Source organism: Colius striatus, chromosome Z (assembly GCF_028858725.1).
Source record: "Colius striatus isolate bColStr4 chromosome Z, bColStr4.1.hap1, whole genome shotgun sequence".
Classification (NCBI taxonomy): Eukaryota; Metazoa; Chordata; class Aves; order Coliiformes; family Coliidae; genus Colius; species Colius striatus.
Genome location: NC_084790.1, coordinates 54,481,382 through 54,501,730, shown reverse-complemented (window position 1 = coordinate 54,501,730; position 20,349 = coordinate 54,481,382). Strand labels below are relative to the sequence as shown.

The 20,349-nt window shown below is 38.7% G+C and overlaps 1 protein-coding gene across 7 annotated transcripts in view; it reads right to left on the bottom strand.

Moving 5' to 3' along the window:
• KDM4C (lysine demethylase 4C) overlaps positions 1-20,349 on the bottom strand; it is a 282,638-nt gene that overhangs the window by 137,184 nt on the left and 125,105 nt on the right. For all 7 annotated transcript variants that reach the window (XM_062017621.1, XM_062017619.1, XM_062017624.1 and 4 more), the window contains 2 exons: positions 4,429-4,622; positions 1,488-1,726 (listed from right to left, as the gene is read on the bottom strand). In XM_062017621.1, the coding sequence (XP_061873605.1) occupies positions 1,488-1,726; positions 4,429-4,622 (433 nt within the window). The remainder of the gene's footprint in view (positions 1-1,487; positions 1,727-4,428; positions 4,623-20,349) is intronic.

The following is a 20,349-nucleotide window of genomic DNA, read 5'->3' as shown; positions in this document are numbered from 1 at the left end:
ATGACTCCTCATTTACCATTTGGCAAAATGACATATACAAATGTGAAGTATAGGTTTGATCAAACAACAAATTAAATGTACATGTTTTGATTTTGGAGTGTGAAACACAGTGTTAATAATTTAATTAGCATTTTGCATTTGAATTACAGCAGGTCTTCATGTCATTCCTGCAGCTTGTTTTACTCTGACAGCCCACAAGCACTGTTGGAAAACAAAATATAACAGGTTGATCTACTGAACTTCATACCTTGCATTTATACCTATAATATCTGTTTCAAAAAATGAAAATAAAAAAAGACTAACGGTTTATAATTAGTAAGATACATTTCAAACACATACATATTTTCAAACCAGCAGCACTGGTCTAAAAATGAAAATAAATTAGCATCATTTTCTATTTTGACAATTAGCATAATTTTATATTTCAGTGACACTGAAGGGTGAAACTGTGTTGATTTTACTTTATTAAGATTCTTTGTCTTCTGATACTTGCATAGGAAAGCAAGAATAATGGGTTACACAGGTTACCCAAAACCCATGTGCCTGAAGAACTCTACAGAGCATCACAGTAAATTTTGATTCAGCAGTACATTAAGGCATTAAGGAAAATTTGTCCCTGTAAATTCCTTCCCTTGTTTTTCTTAAAAAAAACTTGTTTTTCTTAAAAAAAAAATACCCTTTTTAGGTCAAAAAAATATAAAATGTACTATTACAAAGCCCATCAAATACCAAAACGTAATTTCTGGATATGGAGACTACCACCTTCAATGAGTATAATGGGTACACTAGCCAGGAATAATGCATGACAAATAACTGTCACAAACATGGAGTACTGGAGCTTCCACCATCATATCTAAAACAGTCAATTACCTGAAAGGACATTGTAGTGAGGTGGGGGTTGGCCCCTCCTCCAAAGTCACAAGTGTAACTTGTCCCAAGGACAAAAGGAAATGGGCTCAAGTTGTGCCAGAGAAGGTTTAGATTGAATATTAGAAAAAAATATTCACTAAAAGGGTTGTCAAGCACTGGAACAGGCTGTCCAGGGAAGTGGCTGAGTCATTATCCCTGGAGGTATTTTAAAAATGTGTAGAGGTGGTGCTTAGGGACATGGTTTAACTATGGCCATGGCAGTACTATATTAACAGTTGAACTTGATGACCTTACAGGTCTTTTCCAGCTTAAACGATTCTGTAATTTTTGTAATTCTGTATCCTTCTATTGAAGAAATACAATTTACAAAACCTCGTCCTTTCTGTCTCTTTAAAAGGCACTTCATCAAAACACACTTCAACACATTCATCCCAAAATATTAATTTTGGCATTTTCTCATTCCTACTGAATATCAATCTTCTCTCCGTATCTTTACATAAATATTTTAGTTTCATGCTTAGGATAACAGTATGCACTTTATCATCCACTGATTTGTGGCATTAGAGTATCAATAGCCTACAACTTACATGTGAAACAATACTCATTCTTTATCTCACCTGTAACCTTGACATTATCCAATAAATGTTGATCCAGCTGCATTCTACTACCGTGTTCTTCTTCCCCAGAAGGCATTTCTGTGTTTACCAGTCTTGTTTTTTTTTCAGGTTCTTCACTGACCTTGAAGCCATCAGTAGCTGCTTTAGCCACTATGATTTCTGCACCAGCTACCACAGTAGATACTCTCTTCTCCTCTGGAGTTTTAAGCTTTTTAGATCGAGATCTGGTGTGCTGGAAGCTGTTACGAGAGATATTGCTGTCAGAGTAGAATGTCTGTCTGGGATAAGATAAAACAGCTACCAATATATATGTCCCTTTCACCTGCTTAAAGTGGTAAAAACCTGACAATTTTTCATCTTTTTGTGCTGAGATAGTGTTTACAATTTATTAAGTGATAGATTAACAATTGATTCAATTTAACCTTCTAATCTTCTATCACCATTTTATGGCAGACTTATCAAACTGTAGAAGTAAAATAACCTTAAGTAACTATTACTTAACTAGCATCCAAACTAGTTTGTTAATTAATCTCTATTTTGAACCTGAAAGAATAATGAAGTAATGAAGATAAAATGTTCCTAGTTGCACTAAAATCAGCTAGTATTCCCAAATCCCAATGCTAATAAAATACTAGTCTGAATATCCCTGTAAAATCAGATCTGTTTAGATATCTTTGAAGTTTTGATATGCATTTTAACATTGAAAGAAAAATTATGATCACAAAATGTTTTGAATGGCTACAGTATCAAGAAATACATTTCACAACGATTAGTAAAAGACAAAGATGACATTAAAGCTTCAGTACAATTTTCTACACCCTCAGAAGCAGAATGGAAAAGTTGAAGTAGGAGAAATGGAACCCTCTGTCAGAAACCAGTTTATCATTTTTCTGTAGTCAGGATAAAAGTAACTGAGATTAGTTCACTTTCAAGTTCAACTATGTGACACCATGTACTTCATCATACATCAGGCTGCAAATCTTGTAACACAGTAGAGATAAAAGCACAGCTGTGTCAGCAAAACCAGAGGTTTTACAAGGGTCTTGCATCTTAGACTATAGACATCCCCAGAAAAAAACACCTTGCTACTCTTACATTGTATCTTTATCTTTTAACATGTTCTCTATAAAACAGCAATTTCAAAAAAATTTGCCAAAGTATGAGACACCCATCAGTTCACACTGCAACCTAACAGCAAGCAGTATTACTGTTTACACGCAGCTATTATATATTGTATTGTGGCAAAGTATTTCAGCTATAAATGTCAGAGTTAAGCTCTTCCTATCACTATATTCATAAAGACTTCCATCGGCGGTGTTTCTATTTTCACTCCACTGGAACTTGTATTATTCCCATAATCAAAATGGTGACAATTTCAATCAACACATTACACTGGAAATGAAACTGAATAAACATTTTATCCTCCCTTTGCAATATGCATTGTTACCATGCCTGAACAAAAGCCAAACCATGAATTAAACATCATTGGAATCGTGTTTATTACCTTAGCTAAGTGCATGAATCAGCCTGTATGTTTCTATGATAAAATTTTCAACATAATTATTATAAAGTCTATGCTTTTATTTAAAACCTGGCTACCTGTAAGGATACTACCAAGTGAATCACTGCTGTTTCAAGAATGAACTTGCAGTTATGGTTTACAATTCATGCAGTGAAGCTTATTATGGGGCAAAATAGCATTCAAGTAGCTAAACAACAGAATTACTTTCTGTGTCTGAGTTATCATTGTGCATATACTAACAAATTTGTAGTCCAGCTGCTTCACTGGTTATCTTCAAGAACTTATTCTAGTCAACAAATTATTTTCATCCAAAACAAACCCAATATTGTATTTCTCAACTCTAATGCTCCTCTACAGCGACTGCTGGTCTTCCTCTTTACGGGCTGACTTTCTTACCATTTTCTTCAAGAAATACACTAAATTCAAAATGAGGAAATTCACTTTAAGAGAAAGTTAAGTAAATAAGAATATTGGAAAATTAATTGAAGGAGAGAAAATGTCTTTAAAAATTAAATCATTACCCTCTTTAACCCAGGAAATTGCACTGTGTAGTAAAGATATAGAAATACAACTGTCCACCCTAGACTAGAAATTAATTATTAGATAATAAACAAAAAAAATCCCATAAAGATTCTGTTAATCAAAACAGGGCAGCAACAGTATACGAAAAATGCCTGTGCAATGCAAACAAAAAATATAAAGCACATCAAGACAAAAGACCCGGCTATGAAACTGCTTTAATAGGTTGAGGCTTTGATAGTCTCAGTGAGAAACCGAGTTTATTCTCCTAATTTTTCTCCTAACTTTCATAGTGGTGTCAGTATCAACAACTGAGATTTAGGCCTGACCTATAATTGACCTGAGGTAGACAGATTTTAGATGCAGCATTGCGAGAGCATATCAAATAGGCAGCGGTATTTTTCTTGGAGTTAGATGGCAGTGTGAGCTAAGATTATTGTTAGAGACCTCACACAGCTCATGGGATTCTGCCACAGCTTCATGATAAGTTTTCCCAATTTAACCTTTCCCTGAACTCTTAGGAGACATCTCCCTTGTCTCTTGGTTGCAGATGTCACTAGAAACAGTGGCAACCAACCACACCTTTGAAATTGTACTAGAATAATCTACAAAAGAAAGATTCTAAATATCACACTGGAATCCATTTTAATGTTCTCCATAATTATAAACTTCAGCTATACACATAAATTATAAGTTGAATTAATTTTTCATAGGCATTCTAAAAAAAAAAGAGACTTGCTTGTCCCCAAGTTCATCTTAACACAGGAAACAGAAAAAACAAGCTTCATCTGAAGTAAATATCTTCAAACAAAACACTAGACCAAGTGGCAAAGAAGGAAGAGAAAGGAAACAGACATCGTATTAAAGAAAATTAAATGAAGGATAAAGAAACATAAATACCACTTAGGAAAGTTCTTTATTTTCTTTCTTCTCTGTAGCCAGGTCTTTACTTCAGGTGTTGATTCAGGAGTTGGTTTTGTATGATCAATGGTGTATAAATCCTTGCCCTGTTTCCACAGCTGGTATCTGTCGGGTTGAAATTTCCGCACAAAGATATCCATAGATATTGTCACCATGTCTCTCCTACAAGTGCACTGCAAAAGAAGACAGTAATTTCTAAGTGGCAAGAAATGGAATATGCTGCAACTTGAAGTAAACAAAGCCCCCCTAAAAAAAAACACATATGAAAAACAACTCTAATCAAGGTTTTTCTTTTTCCCCTCTTCCTCAATTTTTGGGGGGATAAAGATCATTTAAAAGAAGATACTATCTCAATAAATGTGAAACAACAGGATTCCACAAAGATATCTAGGAATATTCCACTGTCTGATTAACTTCTACAGGTTAAGACCAAAAAGAAAATGTAGTATTTTTGATAGCTATAAGCATAATACTGTGTTGAACGCACAGTCTGCACGTATCTTTTGTGGCATCACAATTTTCTTTTTAAAAATAACTTAGTTATGCGCCTGTCATAAAGGTCTTTACAGGTATATACAGTCTTTTAACTCTTCAAAACAAAATGCATATCAAGTTCCAGTTTTGTCCAGATTTTTCTACAAAGAGGAAGAAATAAACCTGAGAGGGGAATATTATGTTTAAGGTCTAGAAGTGTGTGTTGTAAAAGTACAACCGGACCTTCTGTGCAATGAAGACCTTAAAATCTCATGCAATAGTTTCCTAATCAGCTTTGCTCTAGTACAAAATTTCAGTTGCCTAAAGAATTTCTGTATATTGTTTTACTTTACAAAGTATGTATATGAGTGGAATACTTCAGCTTTATTTGAATAAACTCTCAATGGTGAACATGATAATGCAGAGTTGTCTTGACTTGCAATACTGTAGATGCCGAGACAATTTTTCAGCTAAAGTTACTTTATATTATGAGACTGAAGTCAGTAAATCAATATGCCTACAGCACATAAACTATGGCGGTGGGTTAACCTTGGCTGGCTGCCAGGTGCCCACAGATCTGTTGTCTCATTATCCCCCCTGACAGGTGAAGAAAAAAAGATTAAAAAGGTCATAAGGACAGAGAGATCTCTGACCAATACCATCACAGACTCAACTTGAGGAAATTAAATTAACACATAACCAATTAATAACAGATTAGAGTAGTGAGAAATAAGAGCAAAACTAAAACCAGCTTCCCTCCCTCCACTTTTCTCCAGGCTCAACTTCATTCTAACTCCAGTGTCTGCAGGACTGTTTCTCTCACATTTTCCTCACCCTTTCTCAAATGTGCTATCACAAAGGTAACACCAGAGACGGCTGATGGGCTCCGTTTTGGGCAGTGGTAGGTTCATTTTGGAGACAGTTGGACCTGGTTCTGTCTAACCTGTAGGCAGTTCCTGATCCCTTCCCACAAAGCCACAGCTGCAGCCCTCCTAAACTACAAAAGCCTTGTCATATAAATCCAGTAAAATTATTCCGGTTAAAAGGAAATTTACTGGCTAAAACATATAGTCTCAAATGGAAAAAGCTTTAAAGAACTTGGTGTTATTGCTAAATAACTCTGTTCAAGGGCAAAACTGAGACAGTGCTTTCTTTCAGTAAACAGAGATTAAAAAAACCCACCAAACTGGTAAAAAGTATGGCCTGGATTTCCGATTTGCTACATGTAGTTTTAGAGCCCCTTTTAAATAAGGAGGGTGTTTAATCATAGACACACAATTAAAACACACAAAGGACAATGCAGCTTTGCTACTAGCTAGCTTTCTGTGTGCTAAATGCAAATTTCTTTATCTATTTCAACCTATAATTTCTAGTCCACCCTTCTTTCACTTGAAAATCTTAAGACGTAAAAAAAGAGGCATCTGAGATGCTTTCCTTTTTATCTGTCAACATCAATATGTTGTATATTCACAACACTTCCTCTAATGGGAGATGGAATGGAAAGAAGAAAAAAATTCTACATAGAAACCATAACTTTCTGCATCTGTCTTTAATAAAATACTATTAGAATTTTCCTTTTTCAAATAATATGCATATACATACATAATCTTATTTGAAATAGTGTGTCTCATTCCTTGATCAGTCACAATAAATAGTAACAGGAAAATAGTTAAGATACTTCTGTATATTAGAAAGGTGCACATATAGTCCATTCTAATATTTTTAACTTTTAAAAATGAAACTTATACTATCAAGACTAGTAATGCAGGATTTTGTCCCCATTTACACACAAATTCCTTTCATATATCGCCCTGTTGCTACATATTTTAATGGCTGTTAAAGTAAAAATTTAGAGGTTCGCTGTTTTTGCTGTTAGACACTAAGGCTTTCAGTGGAAGAAAATAATTATTTAACTCAGTACTGAAGTTTCAAAGAAAAAAATAAAGTAAGAAATAAAATACTCTACAATAGATGAAAAAACTCAAAATATATGATGTCTAAGTGAGGCACAGAATTTTTCTTTCAGTAATCTTCACTCAGTTTCTACCATGTTTTAAAAGAGCTACTGTGAATGGTTTTGTTTGTATTTTTTTTAAAGTTAGGAACTAGAAATATCATAAAATTTTTCAGAAGTTTGAAAACCTTTAAAAACATAAGCTCCCGAGTAAAAAGCAATAGAGAAATGTCATGCTCAATAGTATTACTGTTTGGCTAAAAATATAGAAGACAGGCTTCTAGCCATTAAAAGGTGGAAGCATCATAACAGGCAACAATAGTTCTGAAAACAATTTCTACTCATATTCCTTAAAATGAATAATAATTTAAAAAATCTGTTGCCTTAATATATAATCTTGTGGTTTTATATATATATATATATATATATATATATAAATAAAATATATAATTTTGTTCTTCTTGGTGGTGGTGGCAAGGGTTTTTAAAGTTTTTTCCTCATTTCGCATCTGACTGAGTTGAGGCTGACAGTTGTATGGCCTCCTGCTCCCGAGACAAAAAAAGTGACTGAAAGATTCTCTCAAAAGCAAAACTAAATGTCATTCTGTTGAAGAAGACTCTAGGGACAGACACAAAAGAGACATGGTTCTGTCTACTAAAATACTCATAGTGATACTTTCGTGGCTCACAGTAATTTTGGAAGAACCTTAACTTTTTTTTTAAAGTAAACACAAAGTTATTGGATGACCACTTAAAACACAGCTGAAGTTGTCAGAAAAACATCACAATCTTTACACTGAGAAAAATGTTTCCTATATGCAGTAGAACTAGTTTGCTACATATTCTTCAATCAAAGATTAGAATGGCAATAAGAATACATAAGAAAGAGAAATCTCTCACAATTCATCAACATCATCATTGCCATTAGTATTATTTACCCTATCATAAACACAAAGCTTGGAATTTTCTAGGCAATTGCTAGGCAATTTCTTAGCAGCTGCAAATCTTTAAGGCAATGAATTCCCCACATCCTGGGGAATAAGCAGAAGGAACTGGGGATGTGGGTGAGGATGCGGGGCTACAACCTCACTGCACTCACAGAGCTCGCTAGATGAGAGGAGAGCAGCGGATGTCATCTACCTTGACTTCAGCAAGGCCTTTGACATTGTCTCCCATAACATCCTCACCAGAAAGCTCAGGCAGTGTGGGTTGGATGAGGGGACAGTGAGGTGGATCGAGAGCTGGCTGAATGACAGAGCCCAGAGGGTGGTGATCGATGACACAGAATCGAGTTGGAGGCCTGTGGCCAGTGGAGATCCACAGAGATCAATTCTGGGGCCAGTCTTCACAACTTCAACATCTTCATCAATGATCTGGATGAGGGGACAGAGTGCACCCTCAGCAAGCTGGCTGATGACACCAAACTGGGAGCACTGGCTGATTCCCCAGAAGGCTGTGCTGCCATTCAGCGGGATCTCAACCGGCTTGAGAGCTGGGCAGAGACGAACCTCATGAGATTCCACAAGGACAAGTGCAAAGTCCTGCATCTGGGGAGGGACAACCCCACGCACTAGTACAGGCTGGGGGTTGACCTGCTGGAGAGCAGCTCTGCAGAGAGAGACCTGGGAATCCTGATTGATAATAAACTAAATATGAGCCAGCAATGTGCCCTCATGGCCAAGAAGGCCAATGGCATCCTGGGATGCATCAAGAAGCTTGCGGCCAGCAGGTCAAGGGAGGTTTTGCTCACACTCTACTCTGCCCTGGTGAGGCCTCATCTGGAGTCGTGTGTCCAGTTCTGGGCTCCCCAGCTCAAGAGGGATAAAGAACTTCTGGAGAGAGTCCAGCGCAGGGCCACCAAGATGATCAGGGCAATGGAACTTCTTTCACAAGAGGAAAAGCTGCAGGAACTGAGGCTGTTTAGTGTGGAGGAGACTGAGGGGAGATTTTATTAACATTTACAAATATCTAAAGGGTGTGTGTCAGGAGGCTGGGGCATCCCTTTTTTTGATGGTATCTAGCAACAGGACAAGGGGTAATGGGATGAAGCTGGAACACAAAAAGTTCCACTTAAATATAAGAAAAAACTATTTCACTGTGTGGGTGACAGAGCAGTGGCACAGGCTGCCCAGAGGGGTTGTGGAGTCTCTTTCCTTGGAGGTCCTCAAGACCCACCTGGATATGTTCATATGCGACTTTATCTAGGTGAACCTGCTTCTGCAGGGGGTTGGACTAGATGATCTCTAAAGGTCCCTTCCATCCCATACCATTCTATGATTCGATGAATTTGGAGAAAAATGCTTCAGTAACTTTAACTAATTGGTATAATTGTGAGATATATTTGTAATATGTGAAAATTACCTCAGACATACCTACTCTGCCAAAAAAGTTTTTCTAAATACTTTGTATTTTTAACAGAAAAAAAAAATATTATGTAGTACTGAAAAAGTTGATTTCTTCCCATTTTCGACTCTCTATCAAGAAAATGTAAAGGGACACAACAACTTTCTAGACTTAGGCATATTAGTTAAACAGATACTTTGGCACATTTTAAAATAAGAGCATTTTTTTTCTAATTGCTCTCACTGAGGTTAATAATAAAATTCATGTTTTGATCAGCAGCATACTGTCCCACTAACATCTAAGCTAGTACATAAGAAAAGCCTTTGAGTAACATGTTATATCATTAAGAATTAAGTATATGTCTTAAAGGTCTTTCTAATACTCCGTCATTAATACTAAAGACTTTCAAATGGTATCACTGGATCTTTAGAAGTAACATTTAAAAGTCCACTCTCTGGGGAGTATCATAGTTTGTGCAAAAGAAAGCAAATCAATAATCTTCTTATTAGACTAGTAGAAGGGAAGTACTGTTTCTTAGTATAACAGTTTTAAGTACAGAAATGCATATCCAGAGTCAAGTCTTTGTGATTTGCACTTTTTCCTCTTAGTTCAATGATGTATGTTCTTAGGACGTGAAATTATGTCTTTTGTCACAAAAATCTCTTCTCAACCTAAAAATGAGTTGTTATACTACAGTGTTGCAATATTTAACGCATTAAGCTTAAAATATCTGAGGGATTTTGGATATTTTGCACTCAGTATCGGATTTTGTTAATTAAAATGTTATTGTCATTGTATCTGAAATCTACTTTAGATAAAACTCTTCCAAAGACTTCATTTGAAGACAAATAGTAGTACTTTGTTAGGCTAAATTTTTATCCTTCCTTTACATAATCATTTCAGAAAAAAAGAGGCACCTAATTCACATTTCAGCTGCACAGTGCAGGTAAATTCTTTTTACACACCAGTGGAACAGCACATAAAGAATGGCAGTCATAAGAAACCGTGAAAAGCTCTCATCTTTGTAAAGAGAGAATGCATTTTTCCAACAGATGTAACAAACAAACAAATGAACAAAGTGCGTTAATTATTAAGCTGGTAACCCTCTTTATATGCTCTGTAAGTCCCAACCCAGAAAGTATACTTTACAAATGATCTAATCAAGCTATTTTTCACTGACACACCTTCCTAACTGCTTATGATTTAAAGCTTTCCTCATGTTACAGTGTCAACAAAGTATTTATTGGAGAAAGATATTTTAAGCAATTTAGATTCTTCTTATCATATTAACTTCAACTGCACTTTTAATAGAGTGTTTCTCCCACTATATTCCACTCTTCTTGCAATACTTAAAACGAATCATGTTCACACAGTGTAAACAATGTGTTTTGATAAACAGCAGTTGCAACTGGAAATGTTTCATGTAAACTACCCACAGAAAAAGTGCTTGATAGGTACTGTTTGTTAGGAGTACAATTTAATAAATCCTGGTAACAATAACTGTTATTTGCTATGGAATCAGATAGTGACATATTTTCACACTGATCTTCTGGCGACTTGCAGGCAGTATTGCAGAAACCTTTGATATCAGTTAGCCATTTGTGCAAGCTTTGGTAAGTCATAAAGAGTACATTCACTTTTATCTGACCTATCCAGTCACATACAACAAAAGTACAAATTCAAACCCAATCTTTTTTAAGGTGGGTTTTATACACATTCTATGATGTTTTGGGTAGATAATAGAAGCAGATACCTCTAATAAATTTATTATTTGTGTTCATATATACATTAGCAAATAGTCTGTAATTTTTTAAATACTCAAATATTAAAATAGTTCACTACTAAATAGCTGGGGTTATTTTGGTTCCTATTTCCAATTTATTTTACACTTAGATATAATGCCATCAATACATTCTTATACCAAAAACCCTGGTTTTTTGTCACGTAGAACTGATTCTATTAGCTTCAAATACCAGTGAAAAAATGCACTTTCTTCCACTTCCTTTGAAATCTGGGCAAAAGAAAGAATGTGACAAGACACAGCTGAAAGAACCCCATCTTTTCTTAGATGTTTCACCTCTCAGTCCTCCTTTCTCTTTATTTCATTTGCCTGTTACGTCTTTTTGATTATACTCTTTCTTCATTTATGTGACCCAGAAATCACAGAATTAAGTATGAGTTAGGTGTACAGATGAGAAAACTGATGAAATTCAAAATGGAACCTAGGCATCAGTCTGTGATCCAAAGATGTTGCTGGAGACAGGTAAAGATGAGGATAGCAAGATATTTCAATGCACAGTAAGAGAAGAAAAGCAGCTATGCAGATGACTGATAATTTCACAAGTCTTCTTGAACTCTAACTCCAAACTGTGATCCACAGTAACAGACTTATGCACAGAACGGCACTCCTACCTACCAAGTTTTGACATCTATCTAATCACTAATTTTAGGGGAGGGAGAAGGGTGGTGAGGGAAGCAGGATTGTTGCAACACATGCTGACACATTTGACACAGTGCAAACTATCAACTGCCAACCGAGTTCAGCCCCTCTGAATGCAAATAAAACAGCTGAAAGTACATCTCTGTGAGACACTTGTTTCAGGTTGGCTGCTGGTTTGTGGATTGTTTGGTGATTTTTCTTAACATATTCAAATAAGTAAGTATTCCTTGAATCTCCACAACTACACTGGATTTTCTATCACTGTTAAGTAAACCACGTGGCTAAGAACAATGCCATGTTGGTATGTTGAGAAGAGAAGCTTTGTGACACAGGTCTACATTTAAGAAGGTTGGGAGAGGATGGGAAAGTGAGACAAGATGTCAGTAAGACAGATACTGCATAATTTTCTATGAGTTCTTCCTCTACTAAATAAAAAACCCACTGAAAACTTTCCTCTGCTCAGACACTGACACACTCTTGCTATAAGCCATCTTGCAGGGCTACGAACCAAACATCTGAAATATTTGTACCAGGGTACTGAAGTGGCAAGTTGAGCACAAAACCAGTAACAACACTAGAAGGAACTAAATCTCCTCACAATCCAATTCTTACGGTTAGCATCTTGCAACACACAGCTCAAATATTAAAACTACTCAAATAAATCACTTGCAAAAATATACGAATCAAAAGAGCAGAACCAGAGCATTATGTATTTCACTTGCTACAAAGAGGAAAAAGTAGCTGAAGCAAAGAAAAAGTCATTGCATGAAGTTATGGATTCAAAATATGGTGAAACTATCCCTAGATATTTTTGGAAGAAATGGAATATGTTTCTGTTGACTAAAGCTCTCATACACAAAAAACCCAGACCTACTGATGCAAAGTTAAGTCCCTTCTAGCAAGCACTGGGTTATCAACAAATACATCATTGTCACTGAAGATCCTAGAGAAACATTTGCCAAAAGTCATGGAAAATTGAACCCATTCATAGGAAATACAAGTTTCCAGCTAACAAATATGACAGACAAACAGAAAAGCTCAGTGTAAACAGAGATTGTATTCAATTTAAGCTCCTAATGAAAAAAAATGACAGACCATTCAAAGCAACAGAATTTCCTTCCACTCAAGTGAAGAAAGAAATGAACGGACAATTATGTTGACAACATAGACCTTTCTGGCTTATGGTTTCTAAAAGAAGAATGATAATCAAATGAAGGACTTACTTGACAGAAGATGATGACCAACATTCCTCTTACCTCAGACAATTTACCATGCCCTAGAGTCGGGAAAATAAACATTACTTCACTATTCACTGAAGTGGTTATATCGCTGCAGTGATCACAGTTCCTATGCTGACAAGTATGGATATGAGGTAGGAATTTTCCAGAAAAAGCTCTAACAATTCTGATCTAATGGCATTCAAGCTTTTAAGAGAATAGTAGAAAAAAAACACACTAACTCTGCAGCTATATCAGACACATCTATTTTATTTGTTTATACATTATGCAGCCCGTAAAAGACAGTAAGTCAGAACGAACTAAATATCACCAAGTGCTACAATATGTAAGAATGAATATGAAGCTGTTATGTTGAGCTCAGTGTGGAGCATCCAGGCTCTTTATAAGAAATTGAAAATCATTCAACGAGGTACCATAATTACTTGCTATGTCTTTGGTTCAATGTGTTTTATTACACCAATCTATAACAGAACTGCTCTCAATCCATTAGCTGTTTGTCTAACAAAGGTCTAAGATAGCTAATACCTCTGAGTATCACTATTACTTGGAGTGAAAGCATAGACTTCCCATCAGCCTATTCAGAAGTAGGCTAGACAGTCAAATTATTGTTCCAAGAAATATCTGGTAGCAAAGTCTGCACAGGAAATTAAAAATATACACATTTGAACACCTATTTTTTCTAATTTTCATTTTATTCTGAGATTCACTTTGTGATACATTAGATAGGATTGTGTTTTGCTGCCCAGGAAACACAGAATTTAAAAAAAACTTTGGTGCTGCAGAGCATAATTACCACATGGTACAGACATTAAAAGAACTCCAGAATCAAAACCTGTACAGTTATGTAAAAGAACAGACAGTCACATACATCAATGGTCTTTCTGCCACAAAACAGCCTCTGGCCATCCTCTGAAGCTGGGAAGATAGTACAGCTTGAGATCTGTGTGGCTGCAAAGATCACCACTTTCTTGGCTACGTGTTTATGCTACTAACCTGTTTATACCAACTTATATCATAATACTACAGCTCCTTGGCATTAGGAGGCTGCATAGAAGAATGTTCAAAACAGTTTTGTTTTCATCAGTAAGCTGTCATGGATGATTCTTGACAAGTCACGTGTGCTTGAAATAACTTCTTCTTACTATCCTTAAGCATTTTAAAATCTGTATATAATTGTGTGCAAATTGGCAAACTTTTTTAAAAACACTTTTCTAACATGGGTAGGGCAAAAGGCTGTGTAGGTGAAGATGGACAGTTTACACTTCTCTATGACACAGTAAGGAGAACTTGACAAAAATGTCACCAAATGCTGATATTTTGTGGCAAGTAGATTCAAAAACCATCACACTGCTACAATGACTGTGGTCTTATCAAACAGAATGCTTAGTTTACGAGTTTTTTTCCTTTTCCTTTTTTTATTAAACAGAACGCAATAAAGAATATGTGTCATTTTATCATTACTCATTTTGAGTGGCTGTAGAAGACAGAAGAAACATTTAAATCTATATGCCTTTTTTCAATAATTACTTTCTCAAATAATCAGAACTGCCATCAGCCAATTGTTCCTTATGTTTTGACAAAAGATCAGGATTTTGCTTGTGAGAGAGAGACAAAATGATGTGCTGCTTATTGAATTTTGCTGCCAAATGAACAGAAGATATTTTTCCACAACGTTTCTGGGAGATAAAGAATTTCTGTAGTCATAAAGTTCAATAAAATTAATGAAGCTTCTCTAGGCAAAACAAAAATATAGCTAGCTTCCTGTGGATTGGGCCCTAAAATTCAGGATAAATATTTCATTTTGAGTAGCTGTTTGATATTTTCACGACAATCAGGTAATCAGATTTACCTCTTTATAATTTGATCATGTAGGGTACTAAATATGAGTATTTTAACTAAAGATTTCAAGTGAGCATAAAAACCCAGATGCTGCATTTCTGATGCTGTCATAGCCTTAAGAACATTTGATTTAATCAGATAAAAACAAGGGTTTATGCATGGAGTTCACGTTACTGGTCTTACTTGCAAACCACACAATCACAGAATGGTAGGGGTTGCAAATGACCTTATTATGTAGTCCAACTCTGCTGCAGAAGCAGGTCCACCTAGATCAGGTCACACAGGAATACATCCAGGTGTATCTTGAAGATCTCCAAAGAAGAAGACTCCACACCCTTCCTGGACAGCTTGTTACAGTGCGCCCTCACAGTAAAATAGGTTTTTTCTTATGTTTAAATGGAACTTTTTGTGTTCCAGCTTCATCCCATTACCCCTTGTCCTGCTGCTAGCTACAACAGAAAAAAAGGGATATCCCAACCTCCTGACATCCACCATAAAATATATTCTTTTACTGATTTTAAACTGTTTTTAAAAATACATCTATTCCATCTGAAAAAAACCTGCTATTGAAATTTGAAGGCTTTAACTTCACAGAAATATCTTGTTTGTGCTTTATGCAAAGAACACTGCGTTACATGCCTTTCCTTTTAAGAAGTCTTTACAGGAAGCTTGTATTTGGCGGAGTGAACTGATAAGACCTAACAAATGGTCTTGTACGATATCCTGGTTGCTTTTTAATCTGGGAAAAGTCTATTAATCAGACTGAATGTGTATTAACTTCCAACACTTTTATACATTTATTGCAGTGTCCTGGTTTGAGCCAGGATAGAGTGAATTCCCGTGAGGAACCAGGAAAGGGCACACCCTGAACAGCTGACCCAGGCTGCCCAGCAGGTATTCGATACCGTCCTAACCGTCATGCCCAGGGTACAGGTGGGGGCTGGCCGGAATAAGCTCTTGCCCCGGATTAAGCTCTTCCGGGGGGCGCGGGCTCTCGGTCGCTGGTCCGGAGCGGTCGCTTACGTCGGGTCCCGGGTGGTGAGCAACCGCATCACTCACCAGTTTTCTTTGTAATATTCCCTTGTCTTTGTTATAGTTGTTACTCTTCAGTTTCCCCAGTAAACTGTTCTTATTTCAACTTACGCGGGCTCTTTTACTTTTTTTCCCTCCCTCTCCGATCCCATCCGCATTCCGTCGAGAGGGGGAGGGGGAGGAGTCGCGGTTTTCTCCCCCTTTGCTCCGGCTGGGCAAAACCACGACACTTATTGGCGCCCAACGTGGGGCCCGCAGGGTTGAAATAAGACAGAGTAGGCTGAAACAATTGTCACAATGTTGATATATTTGCTTAACTGCTGTTGGCCCATAATTTGTCATATGCACTATGTATTCTCTGTGATAGTGTTTATGTCCTTTGGAAAAGGGATGAAAGCACTTGTTCTGATGTACTGGTTGTTAGTGGCTTATGGTATGGTTATATCACTGGGTATGGAGCTAGGCCAATACTTGTACATGACTGGGTTGGCATTTCTGCAACTTGGACATTTATTTTCAGAATATAGTGACAGCAGTGACACTCAGTTCATGGGGAAAATGGAGGGATGTAATTTTTCCATTTTTTCCATCCTCCCTTACTCATTCAAGTTAACTGCAATAGCTTTTGACAATTCAGAATGCACTTGGGATGTCCCAGCCATTGTGGTTTTATTGTTCTGTCCTCTAGGTAGGGTGTTTTTCTTGGGTAGAGTTGTGAAATGTGTTTTCCAGACTGTTATGAGGTTGGACAGCTATGGAGGGATTGATATACAGAAGAATATGAACAGGTATTGGAAGAGTTTTTTACTTGTACAGATTAGGAATGCCACCCTAGCAACCACTGTGGCTACTCAAACTGAGGCAACTGATGCTGTTGCTGCCCTAACTCCAAGAGCAGACACTGATCCTGAATCAGAGGATCAACCTGTGCCAGTGTCAGTTGCTCCTGTCCAGAAAAAGAAATACATAAAAAAATCAGTTCGCCTTGTGAGGGATGAAGATGAACCAGGGTCGTCACGGGAACGGGAGGAAGAGTCAGAGCCAGAGCCAGAGATAATCACCCGATCCTTGTCCCTGAGCGAACTGCGAGAAGTGCGAAAAGATTACAGCCATCACCCAGGTGAGCACATTATCACCTGGATGCTCCAATGCTGGGAAAATGGAGCCCACAGTTTGGAATTAGAGGGCAAAGAAGCCAGGCAACTGGGCTCCTTGTCCCGGGACGGGGGCATTGATAAGGCTATGGGAAGACGGTCACAAACCCTCAGCCTCTGGAGGCGACTTTTGTTGGGCGTGAAGGAAAGATACCCCTTCAAGGAAGATATTACAAGCCCCCCAAGTAAGTGGACCACCATGGAGAAAGGCATTCAATATTTGAGGGAGTTAGCTGTGCTGGAGATTATTTATAATGACTATGCACCCACAGACCCAGATGAAGTTGAATGCACACGAGTTATGTGGCGAAAGTTCCTACGAAGTGCACCACCATTTTATGCAGGTTCGTTGGCAGTTGTCTCCTGGAAAGAAGATGAGAGGCAAACGGTGGAACAACTAGCCGCTCAACTTCGGCAATATGAAGAACATGTGTCTTGTCCCCTACAGGCTGTTGTTTCAGCTGTAGAGAAAATGTCACGGAAGTTTGACCAATTCATGTCTCGCTCTCCACCTGCCAGTACTCCAGCTGTTAAGAATAAGCGTCCCCGTGCTCAAGAGCAGGAACATAAGGAGTATACACCCCAGGATGTTTCGCGGTCCCATCCACAGGACCAAGGAGAGAATATGAGCAAGTGTGATAGGCCACCTACCCCATCTACTCCAAGAGCAAAGGCACAGGAGTTGCGTAAAGGAAGGGTTAAAAGAAGTAACTCTCCTTGGAGGAATGTCGCTCCAGTTTCCAATGAGCAACCCCCTAGACAAGACAGGAGGGTTGATTTCAATTCTGATTCCCTCGAGGGGACCTCTGGTGTTTCCTGGGAAACAGTAAATGATGACTGCGATGACCAGTATTAGGGAGGTCCTGCCTCCAGCCAGGTGGAGGAAAGGGATAATCGGGTTTATTGGACTGTGTGGATTCGTTGGCCTGGCACATCAAATCCACAAGAATACAAGGCTTTAGTGGACACCGGTGCACAATGTACTCTGATGCCATCAAATTTTAAAGGGACAGAATCCATTTGTATTTCTGGAGTGACAGGGGGATCTCAACAGCTATCTGTATTAAAAGCTGAAGTGAGTCTGACTGGCACAAATTGGCACAAGCACCCTATTGTGACAGGCCCCAAAGCTCCATGCATCTTAGGTATAGATTATCTTAAGAGAGGGTATTTTAAGGACCCAAAAGGATACAGGTGGGCCTTTGGTGTGGCTGCAGTGGAGGCAGAAGAGATTGAACAATTAACCAGCATGCCTGGCCTTTCAGAGGACCCTTCTGTTGTGGGTTTGCTGAAGGTTGAGGAGCAACAGGTACCAATTGCAACCACAACAGTGCACCGTCGGCAATATCGCACCAACAGAGACTCTGTGATTCCCATTCATAAGCTGATTCACCAATTGGAGAGCCAAGGGGTGATCAGCAAAACTCATTCACCCTTTAACAGCCCTATATGGCCGGTACAAAAGTCTACTGGAGAGTGGAGACTGACAGTAAACTATCGTGGCCTGAATGAAGTCACGCCACCTCTGAGCACGGCTGTGCCAGACATGTTGGAACTCCAATACAAGTCCAAGGCAGCCAAATGGTATGCCACCATTGATATTGCCAATGCATTCTTCTCAATCCCTTTAGCAAAAGAGTGCAGGCCTCAGTTTGCTTTCACTTGGAGAGGGGTGCAGTATACTTGGAATCGACTGCCCCAGGGGTGGAAACACAGCCCCACCATTTGCCATGGACTGATCCAGGCCACGCTGGAGGAGGGTGAGGCCCCAGAACATCTGCAATACATTGATGATATTGTGGTGACTCAGCCGTGGAAGTCCTTGATAAAAGGAAAGAAAATAATTCAAATTCTTCTAAAGGCTGGCTTTGCCATTAAACGCAGTAAAGTCAAAGCACCTGCACAGGAGATCCAGTTTTTAGGAGTAAAATGGCAGGATGAACTGTCAGAAGATGAGAAGCGGTATGCCCTGTTTACTGATGGCTCTTGTTGCCTTGTGGGAAGGCATCGAAGATGGAAGGCAGCTGTATGGAGTCCCCTACGCAAAATTTCAGAAGCTGCAGAAGGAGAGGGTGAATCCAGTCAGTTTGCAGAGGTAAAAGCCATCCAGTTGGCTTTAGACATTGCTGAACGGGAAAAATGGCCAAGGATCTACCTCTACACTGATTCGTGGATGGTGGCAAACGCTCTATGGGGGTGGCTACAGCAATGGAGACAGAACAACTGGCAACGACGGGGCAAACCCGTCTGGGCTGCTCCACTATGGCAGGACATTGCTGCTCGAATGGAGAAACTAGTTGTGAAGGTGCGCCGTGTAGATGCTCACGTACCCAAAAAGCGGGCCGCAGAAGAACATCTGCATAACCAGCAAGCTGACAAGGCTGCTAAGATTTCTCAGATCTGGATTTGCAACATAAGGGGGAGTTATTTTTAGCTCGATGGGCCCATGACACCTCAGGTCATCAAGGCAGAGATGCTACCTATAAATGGGCTCACGATCGAGGGGTGGACTTAACCTTGGACACTATTGCATAGGTTATCCATGAGTGTGAGACATGTGCTACAATTAAACAAGCAAAACGGTTGAAGCCCATATGGTACAGAGGACGATGGCAGAAATATAAATACGGAGAGGCCTGGCAGATTGATTACATCACACTGCCACAGACTCGCCAAGGCAAATGCCATGTGCTCACAATGGTGGAGGCGACCACCGGCTGGTTGGAAACGTATCCTGTGTCTCATGCCACCGCCCAGAGCACCATCCAGGGACTTGAAAGTCCTCTGGCGACATGGCACCCCAGAAAGAACTGAGTCAGACAATGGGACGCACTTCAGGAACAACCTCATAGATGCCTGGGCCAAAGAGCATGGCATTGAATGGGTTTATCATATTCCCTATCATGCACCAGCCTCAGGAAAAGTTGAGAGATACAGTGGGTTATTGAAAACCACACTGAAAGCGATGGGAGTTGGAACTTTCAAGCATTGAGATACACACTTGGAAAAGGCCACCTGGTTAGTCAACTCTAGAGGATCTGTCAATCGAGCTGGCCCTGCCCAATCAGGACCCTTACATATTGTAGAAGGGGATAAAGTCCCTGTGGTACATATAAAAGACATGTTAGGGAAGGCAGTCTGGGTGTGTCCTGCCTCAGGTAAAGGCAAACCCATCCATGGGATTATTTTTGCTCAGGGACCTGGGTGTACTTGGTGGGTGATGTGTAAGGATGGGAAGACCCAACGTGTGCCTCAAGGGAATTTAATTCTGGGTGAGAATAACCCGTGAATTAAATGGTATAATGATAGCTGTTGAATGTCACGATTCCTATAGTTGCTCTATGTTATGTATGTGTAGGTGATTATGATGTGTAAACCTAGACATGACGTGTAGATGGTATAGAATAAGGGGTGGAATGTCCTGGTT